This window comes from Capricornis sumatraensis, chromosome 11 (genome assembly GCF_032405125.1).
Source record: "Capricornis sumatraensis isolate serow.1 chromosome 11, serow.2, whole genome shotgun sequence".
Classification (NCBI taxonomy): Eukaryota; Metazoa; Chordata; class Mammalia; order Artiodactyla; family Bovidae; genus Capricornis; species Capricornis sumatraensis.
The window spans coordinates 33,182,101-33,198,995 of NC_091079.1; the positions used below are offsets into that span (position 1 = coordinate 33,182,101).

The 16,895-nt window shown below is 47.3% G+C and overlaps 1 protein-coding gene across 1 annotated transcript; it reads left to right on the top strand.

Moving 5' to 3' along the window:
- The first annotated feature begins 10,859 nt into the window (after positions 1-10,859).
- LRATD2 (LRAT domain containing 2) lies at positions 10,860-12,499 on the top strand. Its single transcript, XM_068984115.1, has 2 exons — positions 10,860-10,906; positions 11,462-12,499. The coding sequence occupies exon 2, from the start codon at positions 11,558-11,560 to the stop codon at positions 12,497-12,499; it is 942 nt and encodes a 313-aa protein (XP_068840216.1). The 5' UTR covers positions 10,860-10,906; positions 11,462-11,557.
- Positions 12,500-16,895: the final 4,396 nt, after the last annotated feature.

The following is a 16,895-nucleotide window of genomic DNA, read 5'->3' on the forward strand; positions in this document are numbered from 1 at the left end:
TTAGCAAAGCTCTCTCTAAAGGAGGGGTTCCCAGCCTCTAGGATCTAATGTCTGATGATCTGAGATGGAGCTGAAGTGATAGTAATAATAAAGTGCACAATAAATGTAATGTGCTTGAATCATTCTGAAACCATCCCCACCCCAAACTCCTGTCCGTGGAAAAATTTTTTTCCACGAAACTGGTCCCCAGTGCTAAAAAGGCTGGGTACCACTGCTCTAAAGACTTGACTTAACTGAAAGCAGAAAGAATGAGAGAAATTTAGCTTTGTGAAGAGTGAGATAAACCAAGGACTGGAGTGGCTGAGACGTAGAGGGTGATTGGGAAACTGGCAGAAAATAAGGCCAGATGGATGATGAAAAGTCAGACTTGTGAATGAATGCAAAGGCAATGGCTTCATCACCCACAGATGGGACCAAGAGAAGCGTGGAGTATGGAGAGAGGGGAACTCAGCCATATGGGTTGCTATCTTGGGCAAGGTGGGTAGGGGGAGGTTACCCTCCACTCCAAGGCACTGTCCTGTACCTGAATCTTGGCTCTGCAAATCACTAGCTGTGTTGCCATCAACAAGACGCGTAAATAGACTATTCCTCTGCTTTTGATTCTGTAAAATGTTGCTCTTACAACCATTGAATTTCATCTTCTTCAGCATTAGTGGTTGGGGCATAGACTTGGATTACTGTGATGTTCAATGGTTTGCCTTGGAAACAAACTGAGATCATTCTGCTGTTTTTGAGACTGCACCCCAGGACTGCATTTTGGACTCTTATTGACTCTGAGGGCTACTCCATTTCTTCGAAGGGATTCTTGCCCAGAGTGGTAGATATAATGTCATCTGAATTAAATTTGCCCATTCTTGTCCATTTTAGTTCAGTGATTCTTAAAATATTAATGATTCCTAAAACGCCTACCTCATAGGTGAGGATTAGATGAGTGAATGCATATAAAGCTATTAGGATGGTGCTAGATACAGTAAGCACTCTAAATATTAGCTAGTTCTATCCTGTTTGTTTTGGAGAAGGCAGTGGCACCCCACTCCAGCACTTTTGCCTGGAAGATCCCATGGGCAGAGGAGTCTGGAAGGCTGCAGTCCATGGGGTCGCGAAGAGTCGGACACGACTGAGCACCTTCACTTTCACTTTTATGCATTGGAGAAGGAAATGGCAACCCACTCCAGTGTTCTTGCCTAGAGAATCCCAGGGACGGGGGAGCCTGGTGGGCTGCAGTCTATGGGGTCGCACAGAGTCGGACACGACTGAAGCGACTTGGCAGCAGCAGCAGCAGCATCCTGTTTGCTTATAACACCCCCGTGAATTCTCTGACCTTGAGGCTAGATCCTTCAGCATGAAAGTTCAAAAACCCCAAAATATATAAAATACTAAAAGGTGATAAGTAGTTGAATAAGTGAGAGAGAGAGAGGAGGAAAGGGGGAAAAGGGTACTGTGGATGAAAAATGTCTCCTGCCATATCAGTAAACAAACAATGTTGCAGAGATCAAGCCATCAGCCACTGCAGCTGCTCTGCTCTGCACCCTGAGGGGATTCAGGAAGGAAAACAAAAAACAAAAACAAGGGATATTGTCCCTACATAGTTAAGGTACATATTAAAGGAAGGATCTCAATGAGCCCAGGCTCTTGCATCCTCCCATAAACAGAAAAATGTGAAATTCATTATCTTGAGATATTCCGTTTTTCTTAGATTAACAGTAATCTTTTGGTTTTTGACTACCTAGGTTTTGTTGCCAAAGTTCCTATCTAGCTTGGCTCCACTTTTACCATTTTTGTAACCGTCCCTCAGAGCTATATGACAGGTTGCCTCCCGGGCTTAAGTCCGGCAGCAAGTCTGTGGAATAAAACCTAACTCTCAACTTTTAGGTTGTACCTCTTTTTTTTCTCCCCAAGGAACAGTATATATAAAAGGACATTTGAAATTTTAAACAGGGCTGTCAGGGAAAGCTCACCCAGAAGCTAACATCCGAGTCAAGACTGAAGAGCATGCCATGACGTTTTCTGAGGGAAGACTGTTTCAGGCAGAAGGAACAGCGTATGCTGAGGACCTGGGGGGAACGCATGCCAGCCATGGGGGAGGAACAGCAAGACAGCGTGTCTGCAGGTGTGGGCGAGGGGGCATCAGAGAGGTAAGGGGGGAGGCAGGCAGGGCTGTGGGGCTATTTTAGGGACTCAAACCAAGCAAGACCCTGTGGGGCTCCTAGGCACAAAAACCTTTCTGTGTCTCCCATTTCTTTGATTACAGGAAATAGGCTTCATTCAGCCCCCATGCTCTTCACTGAGTTCCAATGGGAAGATTCAAACAGAAGTTAATTAAGGAAAAGAGGAGATGCAGAAGCAAGGGAAGAACCAGCGGTCAAGAGAAACAACGGGGCAGGGTCCTCCTTCTCCATCAAGGGACACACACATCTTTGAGCTGTTTTGGAGACACTGAAGTGACAGTGCGCTGTCTGCAAGCGCACAGAACCCAGACTGGTTGGAACTAGAAGGTTGATGATGCTGACTCTCACTTACCTCCACCCCACCAATCAGAAGACTGTCCACCAGCTGATCATGCGCTCTTTGAACCATTGCTATAAAATTCCTCGCTACCCTGGGCATTAGTCTGCCACGGTCCCCTTTGCTTGGCAAAGCAATAAAGCCATTCTTTTCTACTTCACCCCAAATCTGTCTCTGAGATTTAACTGGGTATTAGAGCACAGAGGCCAGGTTCAGGTTTAGGACTTTGGCTTTCCTCCAAGGGAAATGGGGAGCCATGAGAGAGTTTTGAGCAGAAGAATGACATGGCTAAGTTCCCAGTCTCACAGGATTGCTGCCGGCTGCTATGTTGTGAACAGATATGGGGAGGTCAGTCCTCAGTGGGAATCCCTTGGCCCCGGGCCTAGAAGTGATTTGAGGAAAGTAGACAGAAACAGACCAACCAGATTTGGTGAGCCCAACATCCCAATTACTGGGTGGGGTGGTCCCCTTAGGCAGTCCTGAAGAAAACTGTGCTGAACAAACACTGTCTTCCTCTCTCGTTGAGGCTCTTCTTCCCTGGAAGCATGCACTGTGCTTAGTTGCTCATTCTCAGTCGTGCCTGACTCTTTGTGACCCCATGGACTGTAGTCTGCCAGGCACCTCTGTCCATGGGGGTTTTCCAGGCAAGAATACTGGAATGGGTTGCCATGCCCTCCTCCAGGGGATCTTCCTAACCCAGGGATCAAACCCAGGTCTCCCGCATTGCAGGCAGATTCTTTACTATCTGAGCCACCTGAAAAATGGCCGAAGAGAGAAAAGAAGGTGGGGTTTGCCCTGCTGAAGCTTCTCTTGTTATTGACAGCCTTGTCTCTTCTCTGAATAGCTCATCCTTTCCTTCTTGCACAGGAAGTGCAAAATAAGATTCTTAGAATTTAGTTTTTTTTAATTCCTTACATTTGGATTTGCAGATATGCCAATATTTGGATCTGTAGAGCTGTAATTTAAGCTGGTCTCTCCCCTGGAACTGCCTGGTTGAAATGCATCTTTCATGAGGCTTCTGCAGGAGCCCAGCTACAAGCTCAGACTTCCGAGCACAAATCAAATTCCGGTTCAACATCAACCGTAGGCTATCAGGGGCATCCTAAAACAGCCAGCTTCCAGGAGGCACAAGCCTTGGTGTTTTTCCAACTGGTAAGCCCTCTTCCAGGAAAGGGTTAAAAGCTTTCTCACCATTTAGGCACAGGATTAATGCAGGGAGAGCTGATGGTTTGGGGTGGGTGACAGTCCCTGACTCCTTCTCAAGGCATCTCCTCCACACCCTAACCTGCAGGGCAGACTAGCTCTGACCCAGCCTGCTAGAGACAGCCTGTCCTGGGGGATACAAAGGGGGAAAGGCAATAAAGTGCAGAAGTCAAGATAAAGGATGACACTCAGCAGCCTCTGTGCTCCCTTCTTTAAAGAGGGAGGAATCATGCAGCCCATGTGCAAAACTCTTTCTGCAGGTTTTAAAGTCTAAGTCAGGTAGCCTGGGGGGATGGAGGTGAAGAAAGAGGGAGTGGCTGCAGGCCAGTCCTCTTAAAGGGAAGACAGGCCCTGCCCTCACCTCTTGGAAAGAATCCAAGAAGAAAGAAGAAAAATAATGAATGCCCAAAGCAGGTTGTCACATTTATCGTCTCTTTTATAGGATGCCCCAGTTTGCATAGCTGCTGTATGTATAACCTTGTTGGGGATGACGGCCCTTAGAGTGAGGTCTGGACTAAAACACCTGACTCTCCTTTCCCCTCCTTTTCCTTCCTTGATCCCCCTCAGCAACATTTCTGCCTCCCCTCTGGGGCAGAGAAAGCAATGACTAGGATAGGGAGCACCAAGGTAGAACAGCCAAGCGGACCAGTTTGCCGAGCATGTGGGGCTTTCAGTGCTAAACCAGGACAGACTAGGACAAGTTGGTCACTACACCTGGAAGATATATCAGCCCCCTGGTCCTCAGACTGGGCAGCATCTGGATGAATAACACATATGCTCGTCCTCCTTAGGCAACTGGGTGTGGTGTGAAAACTATGGGCTTGAAGCCAGCCAGATTTGGATTTGTATCCAGCTTCTCCCACTCACAATCCATAGTATTCCTAGCCCTGGGCCTTTGTATTTCTATCTGCTGTGTTGTGTGCGCTCAGTCATGTCCAACTCTGCGACCCCATGGACTGTAGCCCACCAGGCTCATCTGTCCACGGGATTTTCCAGGCATGGATGCTGCAGTGGGTGGCCATTTTCTTCTTCAGGGGGTCTTCCCAACCCAAGGATCCAATTTGTGTCTCTTGGTCTCCTGCACTGGCAGGTGGATTCTTTACCACTAGCGCCACCTGGGAAGCCCCTTCATTGACTTGCTATCTGTAAAAGAACAGGATTGGTAAAAAGCAGCATTGGTATGGAGATTTAGTACTGGTATTGGAGATTTGGGCTTCCCTGGTGGCTCTGCTTTATATGAGGGAGACCTGGGTTTGCTCCCTGGGTTGAGAAGATCCCCTGGAGGAGGGCATGACAACCTACTCCAGTATTCTTGCCTGGAGAATCCCCGTGGACAGAGGAGCCTGGTGGGCTACAGTCCATGGGGTCACAAAGAGTCAGACACAACTGAGCGACTAAGCACACACTAGAGATTTAGTAAGTTGATACCCATAGCAAATGGTTATCTACCCTTTGACTCCCTGTATTAAAATCATCTGGCCCTAACATGCCTCTAATCCAGGGTTTGGTGGCTTTATATAACATGTGGCATCTACATGGCCTTTAGGATTTTCCAGGCGCTTCCACATTCCTCCATATGAGAATCCTGTCTCATATAAGGATTCCCAGTTGAGGGAAAACAGTAACACGAGTCCCACTTTAGTGACTGGAAGAGGAGGCTGAGAGCAGGTGAGAGAACCTAGCAAACAGCATGTCAACCCAGGTCATATGTTTTTACTCTGCTACCACTCACCTCCTATGTCTCAACAAAACCCCAGCAGTGGGTCAGAGGCACAGGGAAGTCTGGAAGTTTTCCAACACAAGGAAGGTGTGGAGGAACCTGTTTTCCAGCAAACTCTTTCAGCTATCTGCGGCTGCCAGGAACCTGGGGCTCAGCCCTCGCAACAGACAGAATTCCAGACTGCCTCGTCAGATAACTGCCCCCGTGCTCTTGTTTTGCACATTCTTGGACTGGGCCATTTAAATTGACACCAACCACTACACTTGCAGAGTCAGGGAGGCTGATGCCTTGTTTGGTTGGCCTTGTTTAGTCGCTCAGTCATGTCCGACTCTTTGCGACCCCAGGGACTGTTGCCCAATAGGCTCCTCTGTCTATGGGATTTTCCAGGCAAGAATACTGGAGTAGGTTGCCATTTCCTACTCCAGGGAAACTTGTCAGGTAGAAACAATTCCCGATTGTTCCCCTTGGCTCAGTACAGGAATACTGTGGGAATGACTAACTGGCATTTGACACAGCTTGCTTTTATTGAGTGCCTCCTCCTCCTCCTCGGAAGTGTGTGGAATGTGATACTTGGGTCACTGGTGAGGGAAGATGAAGCCACAGGATGGCTGAGAATTGAAATCTAACTCAAGTTACTTTATGGCTGCTCTTGAGGAAGGTGCCTTGGGGGCTTCACCCTTTGGTCACTAGGCTCCATTTGCTGGAAGGCCTTTCCTCCCATATAGGACCTGCTTCCTCTCTCATCGCTGTACGGTCCACTTCCCATAGGGCGGCCAGTGACAACCCTAAACCCCCAAAACTCTCCCACGGCTCTAACGGCACCCGTCACAGACCTTCTCACTGATGGTGCTGTTACTATTGTTCAGGCTCCTCTGTCCATGGGATTTCCCAGGCAAGCATTCTAGAGTGTGTTACCCTTTCCTTCTCCGGGGGATCCTCCTGACCCAGGGATTGAGCCCAAGTCTCCTGCATTGGCAGGTGACTTTACCACTGAGCCACATGGGACGCCAACCATGCTCTAGCTGCAACCTTTTTTCCTCAACGCTCCAATTCCTCTGCTCTTGGTGCTCATGGAGGAATGCCAAGGCCACCTCCTTCTCAGCCTTTAAGTCCCAGCTCAAGTTTCACTTTTCATGAGCCTACCTCTGACTGTTTTATCCAAAGGCCCTCCCACCTCCCCATCCCAACCCTCACCCTCTCTGTAGCCACAGTTACTCAACCCCATCACCCTAGTCTATTTTTTGATGGCCTTTATCTCTCTCAGAAATGAATACATATTTACTTGAACTTGTCAATTGTCTCCTCCCATCAACATAGAAAAGCCATTAAGAGAAAGGACTTTGTCTACTGTGTCCATGGCTTTATCTCTGGAGCCCAGTAAAGCCAGACACTCAGATATTTTTAAATACTGAATAATGTATTTGTCCCTATTTAAAACAAAGAGGTTATGAGCATTGGGGCTTGAAATCAAGCAGGCTTGTGAGATGGTCCTACTTACCAGTTGGAAGAAGTCACTTAGCTTCTTTCAATTGAATTGTCCTTTATAACAGAATGAATATGTCACTCAGTGGTAGATGCCATTGTTGATTTTAGGGCTGGTCACCCTAGCTGGTGCAAGCTCCTGATGGCAGGCACTTTAACATTCACTTTTGTATCTGCATGCCTTGAAACTTCCCCTGAGCATCCTCTACCTTCCTGTCCTGTGGTACATTTTATATTGTCCGAAGGAGTCTGTGTATCTCATGGGGACATGAATACCTGCAAAACCTAATGCAGTGCCTATTATACTTGCAGAATAAATGAATGGTGTTTAAGACTAACAGGTATCTAGCCGGTTTTCAAAAAATACAGTTTGAATTAAGCTCTTTTTAGAAAAGACATTTTAAGTATATGAATTAAAGGATAATACCAGATGCTATGTGTTCAAGTGCTGAATTACATATAATCAAGTGACACATTGTATAGCATAAAACTGGATGGCAGTGGTGGCCAACACAGAGGTTCCCAGGGCCAGTCAAGGCACTAGGAAGGCGAGATGAATAGGACAGAGACTGGGGCCAACTGGAGGCTGCATCTCATCTCAAAGGCAATTTCTGCTCAGCTCTAGCTTTTTGTTGCTGTCCTGGAATGTGGGCCCAATGGTCTCATATCACTGACACTTTCAAGTGAATCTGGAACTCTGAATTTTTAGGTGAGATTTCCCAAGTCTCCAAATTATCAATTAAGTTTATTAAACAAGCATTTGAGATGAGCAAAGCAAGTCTGGGAGCCATTCTGCAACCTCTGACCAAGAGCCCTCAGGGATCAGATGGAGGTCCTAACCAGGCATTTATGGGAGAAGCTACACAGGAAACAGGCTATTGATATGTCCAAGAATTCCCCTCAAGCGTCCATCAAGCATTTACCGAGCACTTACTGAGTGCCAGGTAACGAGATATAAAGATAACTCAGAACCTGTTCCCTCTGAGACTTTATGGTTAGTCAAGTCAAGAACTGTTGTTGAGGGGTGGGATAGGAGGGGTGGGAGAGAGGAAGGAGTATATGTATCTAGCTAATTCACTTTGTTGTACAGCAGAAACCAGCACAGCATTTTAAAGCAATTATACCCAAAAAATAAACTAGAAATGCATGGTTGAAATACAGTAATATCAATTCATTACATTGGGATGGTTCTATGTACTTTGGAATTTATTGAATATCTATTTTGATGATAAAACCATCTATCAGTACTTTTTTAAAAATTGATTGAAGTTTTCAAGCTTGTATTCAAGATGATTGTATCTTAAAATGCAGATAATGTTTTATATTCAGGTTATGTCAAGAATATTGTTTTGCTTCCCTTAAGGTTTAAACAATGCTTTATGTAAAGTCCAATAATTGGACCCTTTATTATTTAAAAAAAAAACAAACAAACAGAAAAACTGTTGTTGAGTCACTGTTGTGAACAGAGCTCATCAAGGTAACAGGCTAGACACCTGGACGACTAGGTGTTGCTTAGTGACTCATTAAATCTGTGCCAAACTACCATACTAGTGTGTCCTTCTATGGATGCTCCCATCATCAGGGAGCCTACCTAATACCACCTAGGGACAAAGTGGCCTACCATAACTGATGGTAGCAGAGGTTTCACAGTCTAACAGGCATGAGATGACTGGCCCTTGGTTCTCATAGTCTAACACTTCCTCTCCCTCCTCCCTTGTAAAATGGGTATTTACATGAGCTCTTCAGTTCAGTTCAGTTCAGTCGCTCAGTCGTGTCCAACTCTTTGCAACCCCATGAATCGCAGCACGCCAGGCCTCCCTGTCCATCACCAACTCCCGGAGTCCACTCAGACTCACATTCATCGAGTCAGTGATGCCATCCAGCCATCTCATCCTCGGTAGTCCCCTTCTCCTCCTGCCCCCAATCCCTCCCAGCATCACAGTCTTTTCCAATGAGTTAAGTCTTCGCATGACATGGCCAAAGTACTGGAGTTTCAGCTTCAGCATCATTCCCTCCAAAGAAATCCCAGGGCTGATCTCCTTCAGAATGGACTGGTTGGATCTCCTTGTGGTGGCAAATACTATTCAGGTAAAACAGCACCTCCCAGAGCATGTGTTATCAAAAAGTCCAGGGAGGGGACTCATCTGGTCACACATGCCTGAGGCTGGTCAGAAAATACTTAATCTACACAACAGACACACACAAGTCTGGTTTTGGTCTAATTTATACTGTGATCTTAGACTTGCTGAAGGACTAACTCCCATCACAGCCCTGCCAATACTGATTGTTGGTGTTAAAAAAGTACATAAGTAGAATGATTTCTCCTCCTCCACACTGCAAACTAAAAAAGATCGCAGTAGTGTTACTATACTCCTGTTTCCCCTGATCAGAATACACACTGAATAAATAATTGTGTTACCTGGAAAAACTGAGTCAAAAGAAACAGTGATGGAAAGCAGAGTAGAGGAGGTCTTGAATTGCATTCTTAATTCCACCAAGAATTACTCTGGGTGTTTCAGTGAAAGTCTGTTTAGTGTCAACCCTCCACCATCCAATCTGATCCATTATTAAAAAAACAAAACACTTTGGTAACTTTCATCTTAGATACAAGAAACAAAACCAACCTGGAGGGGAGAGAGAGGAAGTATCCTCATAGTTTAGGTTAATAGGCAGTACTGGCCTTGTGTCACTTGCTTCTGTAAGTTAGCAGGAAGGAAATACTTTCACTGAGGGCCTCTGCTAATATGTCCTTAATTTAAAGACAATTAGGCAATTCCTACATCCTCTACCCCCAAGATAAACCACCAGAGCTGAATGCCCTCTTTCACTATCCACTGGATGAACCAGTAATTCTCAAAACAACAATGGAGGTTATGAAGAATCTACTTTGTACTAACTTAGAAGGACATTAGTAACAGCCTAGGTCTTGGAATTAAGTCCCTAGCCAAGTCTTCTTTCTGCTTTGTTTCCTTTCTAAGAATTTTTTTTTTTCTTTTTTCCTACCTGAAAGTTTCATAGGACTTATTCTGGAAATACCTCTAAACAGAAGTACTTCTCCAGTTGTCCTAGTAAAAATTATTTTGTGACCTTCGGCAAGAAATTGATTCTAGGGAAGAAAAGAAAGAAGCAAAAGTCTGTTTGCTTTCTAGTGACTTGACTGTTCCTCCCTCTCCAAGTACTCTGGGGATGAAGAGGCAGAACAAACACCAAACTCCTCTCTACACTGGCAGGTGGCCATTGCTTTCCAACTTCATTTTAAAGCTCACAGCTCCGAAAAACATGACCGGAGTAAGCAGCGCGGACTCCACTACAGGTCTTACTCTAAGAAGGTAATTAAGGTCTCCATTACTCAGGTGCACACAAGCGCGCGAAGACTGCCAGCCCACACAAGCCTTTCGGTTACCAGCGGGATTTAAACCCGCTAGGAAGCGGGGGCGTGGCCTGGGCGGAGCCCCGCGGCCTGGGTGGGCGGGGCGGAGGCGGGGATGCCGGAGGCTCAGCGCCGTGCGAGAAAGACCCGAGCTCTGGGAGCGAGCGCCTGTCTCTTTAAATGCTAGGGGCTGCGCTCCCGCCCTGGGAGCCCGGAGCCGGATCTACAATCCCGTCCCTCCTGCTCCGGCGCTTGTTGCTCGCCCGGCCCGAGCGGGAGCTGCCGCCGCCGGGCACCGAAGCTGCTTCCTTCTCCTTCTCCTAGAGAACCCCATCTCCTCCCCCCACCCCGCGAGATCCGGTTGAGGGGGTGAAGCAGCCCCAGCAGGAGGGAAGGGGTGCGGCGTGAAGAGGCGCCGCTCCCCGCCTTCAAGTCTTGAGGCGCTACGTAGCCGCGGGGGGCAAGACATGCTCTGCTCCCTCCCGCCCAGCCTCGCAGTCGCCGGCGCCGGGAGAGGAGAGACCGCGGAGCCCACACCTGCAAACTCGCCCTAGAAGTCTCAGGGTGCGGCGGGGTAGGGGGCGGGGGCGGCCTCCCAATTCCCCACGGCCTCCAATTCTAGGCGGGTGAGTTTGCGCAAGTAACCCGAGCCGGAGGGCGGGTGCGCGGGGGAAGGGCGGGCGAGAAGGTAGCAGGAAGCGCCGCAGGTGAGCCAGGTAGGGCGGCTCACCTGTCTGGGCTGCGCTGCGGGATCCTCGCGGGTTTCCTTAGCGATGGAGGGGGGCGGGGACGTCTCTGGAACCTACTTAGGACCCTGAGATGAAGGGGTGGGGCGGGGGGAGGATAGGAAAGGGGAATTGGAGTAAAGTTTCTTTGCCCCCTTCCTGCTTGACATTGGCAGGTAGGGCCCTGGCGGAAGCAGTAGGAGTCGCTGATGCAATGGGCTTCTGCCCGGGCGAGGTCAAGGGCTGGGGGCAGGGGCGAGCTGGAGTTGCCCGGCCTCCTGTGACCGTGGCCCTGGAGGCAGAAAAGAGAGAGAAAGCTCGCTGCATCCGAGATTTCCCCGTAAAATGACTCCAGGTGCCCGGCCCACAATTTTTCTTCCTCCTCTCCAAGAACAGATCGCCCATATCACGGAGGAGCGCCTCCTACACGGCTTCCTTGCTTTCCTCTCCCAACAGGTGGTCTCAACCCCTGTCCGGGGACCGGTGCCAATGACCCTAGTGGTGGTTTCGCTTTCTCCTCTGCCGGCGGCGTGAACGTGTGCCCGCAGCGTGATGGGCAACCAGGTGGAGAAACTGACCCACCTAAGTTACAAGGAAGTGCCCACCGCCGACCCGACGGGCGTGGATCGGGACGATGGGCCCCGCATCGGGGTCTCCTACATCTTCTCCAATGACGACGAAGACATGGAGCAGCAGCCGCCGCCCCAGGGATCGGATGGTGGGGGCGGGGGTTTGCCCGACGGCGGGGACGGGCCGTCGCTGCCCCCGCCGCAGCCCTATGACCCGCGGCTGCACGAGGTGGAGTGCTCCGTGTTCTACCGCGATGAATGCATCTACCAGAAAAGCTTCTCGCCGGGTTCCGCGGCGCTGAGCACCTACACGCCCGAGAACCTGCTCAACAAGTGCAGGCCTGGCGATCTGGTGGAGTTCGTGTCGCAGGCGCAGTACCCACACTGGGCAGTCTACGTGGGCAACTTCCAGGTGGTGCATTTGCACCGGCTAGAGGTGAGCAACAGCTTCTTGACGGACGCGAGCCAGGGCCGGCGCGGCCGCGTGGTGAACGATTTGTACCGCTACAAACCGCTGAGCCCCAGCGCCGTGGTGCGCAACGCGCTAGCGCATGTGGGCGCCAAGGAACGCGAGCTGAGCTGGCGCAACTCGGAGAGCTTCGCCGCCTGGTGCCGCTACGGCAAGCGCGAGTTCAAGATCGGCGGCGAGCTGCGCATCGGCAAGCAGCCCTACCGGCTGCAAATCCAGCTCTCTGCGCAGCGCAGCCACACGCTTGAGTTCCAGAGCCTGGAGGACCTGATCATGGAGAAGCGGCGCAACGACCAGATTGGGCGCACCGCGGTCCTGCAGGAGCTGGCCACGCACCTGCACCCCGTCGAGCCGGACGAGGGCGACAGCGACGCTGCGCGGACTACGCCGCCTCCCGGGCGCCCCCCCGCGCCCGGCCGGGAGGAGGAGGAGGACCGAGAAGCGGTGGTGCACTGACGGGGGAGCTGAGGAGCTGTTTGCAGCAGCCGCCGCCCTTGCCCGCTCCCTCCTCTTACTCCCTCCTCCACCCCCCACCTTCTGGGCCCCATCTGGGCTCCTGGGCCATTAGGAAAACGGAGAGTTGGCGCAAAGCGCAGCCAGCTGCGGCTTGAGTTTGTTATCTTGGACGGAGGAGGAAGAGGGAGCAGGTAGGAGCACTTTGGCCGGGGGCGCTTCTCGGCCTCTTGCCCACTGGCTTAGTCCGCCTTCTTTTGCCGAGATGAGGCAAACTGTGGGCTTGCCAGACACTTGAATCCCTGCTGGACTTGGGTCAAAAATAAGCTCTTCTGAATTTAGGGATGGAGACAAGTTCGGAATGCCAGTGCCTGCCGCTGCCTTCTGCCCCGCTTCCCCTCCTACCCTGGGCTTGGAGGATGCCCTGTAGTAAGGCCAGAGCAGGTTTGTAGTGTGCTTCCATCCCCCGAGGAGCCGTGTGAGGGATCCGGGAAGCTGGGGTGATTTATTTTATGGTTTTCCTGGGGTGCAAGGCTGGTGAAACCTGGACCAGGTCTGGGATCAGTAGACTGAAACCAAACAACTCCCTGTGAAGTGTAACAAATAGTTTAGTAAACTTGGGCTGCAAAACGAAGACTTGGCTACCTCAGCCCGCCCCATCCCCCAGCGATTTGTCTTTTGGAGCTGGCTTCTGGCTGGGTCTCCTGAGCGGCCACCGGTTCCCAGATTTCAAGTAAATCGTTGTCACAGGCCAGCTAAGGGAAGGATTCTATTCTGGCTCTGTTTTGCCGCCTTTGTTTATAGCCTGCTATTGTAGGCACTTAAGAGCTGCTGTGTTAGTTACCAAAGGAGGGAAGAGCCCTTTGTGTTTCTGATCTAATTAAACCTGCTGGCCATGTTCATCCTCAGGTCAATTTCCTGTCAATCCCCCCTGCCGACCCCCTTCTGGTATAGTGAAGGTAACTTGTTTTCTTAATTTAAGGCTTTGGTGGTGGTCCTGTTCATTTTTTTTACCCTTTGCTGTCTCACCCCCTTCACTCACTCCTGTTTTGCCTGAGGTCAAATTTTTGTCTTGAGGCATGTTTCAATGGTAAGGTATTGCTAGCCACACTTGATAGGATATGTAAGTGAAAGTAGCTCAGTCACTTTGTCATCCCGTGGACTATACAGTTATTTTGTGACCCAGTTTTTACTGTTAGCGTAGGATCATATTTGAACGATCCATATTTAAGTGATACAGCCATGGCCATCCTCAGGCATCCTGCCTGGAGATCTTTAAATCAAGGCAGCAAAACTTGAAGGATTTTTTTGTATTCTTACATTTTTTTTCAAACTTAGGAAGTCGAGGCCAGAAGTTTTAAAAGCCTAGACCTTCATAGCACCACAACATGAATTCATTTAATTACAAGGGCGTAGGCTGTGTTTCCTGTTTTCACAGGAATCCCCAGACATATCCTATCACTTTGACTGTTAAAGATGAACCACACTCAGCTCTGGTCCAGGACTTTGGAGAAACATCGATCTCCTGTTGAAAATGTTAATCCAGTTTCCTTCTTGAATAATCTCACAGCTTTGTGTTTGTTTTCTTTTGCTTGTGGAAAAGCGGAGCAAGGTAAAGCGGGTAAAGACATTTAGGAGAGCCTGTTAGATTTGAGTTGTCTTTTGTGTTGAACAGAGTCAAGGGCAAGTTGAATGTAATGACCGTTGTGTAGGCAGCAGGAGGGAAGAACAGAACAGCACTGTCTTGCAGCTCTGGGCCAGCTCTCTCTTCCACTCTCGGATCTCTGTCTCCCTCTTTCAACCTTCAGTGGGAAGTGAATGTCATCAGGCACAGGGATAGCAATGACTCTTTGTTGCAGCTTTGTGGGAAATCTCAACATGAAGGAAGAACTCCTATATAATCCACATCCATAGTAGCAATTCTGCCTCTCAGGAAGAGGTTTTTGATAACAGGACTTGAAAATGAGCTAGAAGAGTTAAGAGATCTTCGGATGCGGCTTTTTCATATGTTTTTACAGAGCAACAGAGATGTGAAGTACGTACATAATGCTTTTGGAACCGTGATTCTGTTGGAAGTTTTATTAGGGTCGTCACAGTTAAAGTAAAGCATCAACCAGCCAGTGGAAGTTGCAAAGAAAGGGGATCAAATCAACTGTTGGCATCTTTCTTGAAGATGTGGATAAGAGTTTTGAATGTCCAGACAGTGGCTACATCTGGCACTTTAAAATATATATATATATTTAATTTTTGTTTCTCCTTATGACCAAGACTCTAGAACTGTTTTGTACTGTGGATTATGGATGCTCTTTGAAGGCAGGGAATATTGATTCTAATGTTCTTCAGAAGCTCTGGCAGGGATAAGCAAGACACTCAACTGGAACGGATGCTAAATGTAATCAGACAAATTCTATTTTCTTACTTAAGCAAATATTTTATTGAGACTGCTTATGTAGAGCAAAGGAGCCCACAACTTCAGCTACACAACTTTTTATATTGAAAGAACTCATACTTTTTGTAGCTTTTATGCCACATTTAATTTAAAATGACTTTATAGCACTAACACACCTAGCAGAAGACTTTACTCCAGACCTTTAAGGAAATTTTTAGTTTTTATGAAAAAGTGATACTTCAGTGGTTACATTTCTCATGTCTTTGGTGCTTATGTCCCTAATAGCACCAGTCAACAACACCGCAACCACATGGAAACATATTTTTGGAAGCAAAACTTTAATTTTCTACAACATATAATATGGATAATGAAAAAAATTTAAGGACTACTTGTTTCCTATTTTTTTTCCCGTTAGAATGGAATCCACTGTGTTGAAGACTTGATATGTGATTGTCTAACCTTTTTTTTTTAGTTAGAATAAAATCTGTTGTGTCATGATCATTGAAAGGGTTTGTTTGGGAAGTTATGTTTTATTTGTGAGGTTTTTTAAATCAAGGTATCTAAACAACTGGTTTATTCAACTTTTCATTATATTGTCTTGTTCTTACTGATAATACCTGTAACCTATGGAGAATTATATCAGTTAACTTGATAAATTCCACATGCATTTTATTTCCTAGTGACTTGTGTAAACTTTATTTTTGTTGACAGTTATATATTAAATCAATGTTATGTTCTCATACCACTTCTTGAGAAGGAGGTTCCAATTTGAAACTATCATTTCCTTCAAAATGAAGGGTAAGTGCTTAGTTAAATAAAAGATTGATGACATCTTTTAAACCATTTCTTCCTCACTATGTCTCATTACAATAAAATTTGTCAAATCCTTTTGAAAAATGCTCTGAGGGTTTCCAATAAACCATCATTAGTATTAACTACATTTATTTCTATTTTTTTCTTTTTGTGTACTTTATTCCTGCCTTTTTTTTTTTTTTTTTTTTTGGTCGAAAGCCAAGCTCCTCAGCTTAACTGTGATTTTTGCATTGCTCAGTAAATATTTTGATGAATTCATTTAATGACTGAAAACCCTCCCTGCATTTACCATGTGAGAATTAATCACCCATTGCTTCTAAGCTCCTTGTTCATGAAGAATGTCTCGTAAACATAAATTTTCAATACACATTGATTTTTCAGAATCAGTGCAAACTTTGCTGGAAACCACACTCACATTTTGGAATCTATATTGGGGAAGTAATAAAATCAGTGACCATGTTGTGTCTTAGGTGGTTTCAGAATCCCAAACAAAATGGGTTCGCTGAGTGATTTTAATTACAGGAAACAGGCAGATGTGCCCTGGTGACATGATAAAGGATGCAGGTGTCGGCAGTAGTTAGGGAGCAGATGTGGCCTCTGGGACTGGTGCGCAGGAGACCAGCAGTGATCTGAAGGCCAGCACCTGAAGCCACTACCAGTCCTGTAAGGCTCAAAAATCTGGACTCTCTCAATGGGCTTCCATGAGGGTTTTAGATAGGAAGATTATTGAGTGGTGAAGGTTATTGAAAGCTCAAGCAGCAGTGAGACTGTTTTTCCTTGGAGCAGTAGTCCTTAATTGATCCAGGTTCTTATTGCACAAGAAAGTGAAGGGAGGGGAGCCTAATGTGGAATGTGCATCAGTTTTGGGGTAATTTTGGTGGAGGCTGCTGTTCATGTTTCCCTTAAGTGGATTTAGTTTGCTTAATGTAGGAAAATGACATGTTTGGAAGTGTTTTAAAGGACCTCCAAAATGAACAGGCCCTGAAAGTGTGCAAAAGGGCTTTTATTTCCTTTTACTGAATTTCCTGGAAAAACTACTTATTAAACATATATAGCACTTTTATCTGCAGAGTAGATGCAAAAAAGGTTAGTCTATAGCAATCACAGCAAGGGACTGAGTATGCAGGTCTCCATGATGCTGAGCCTTAGATGAGATACTGGAACATAAAAAGTTTACAGACAAAACCTTAGATAATC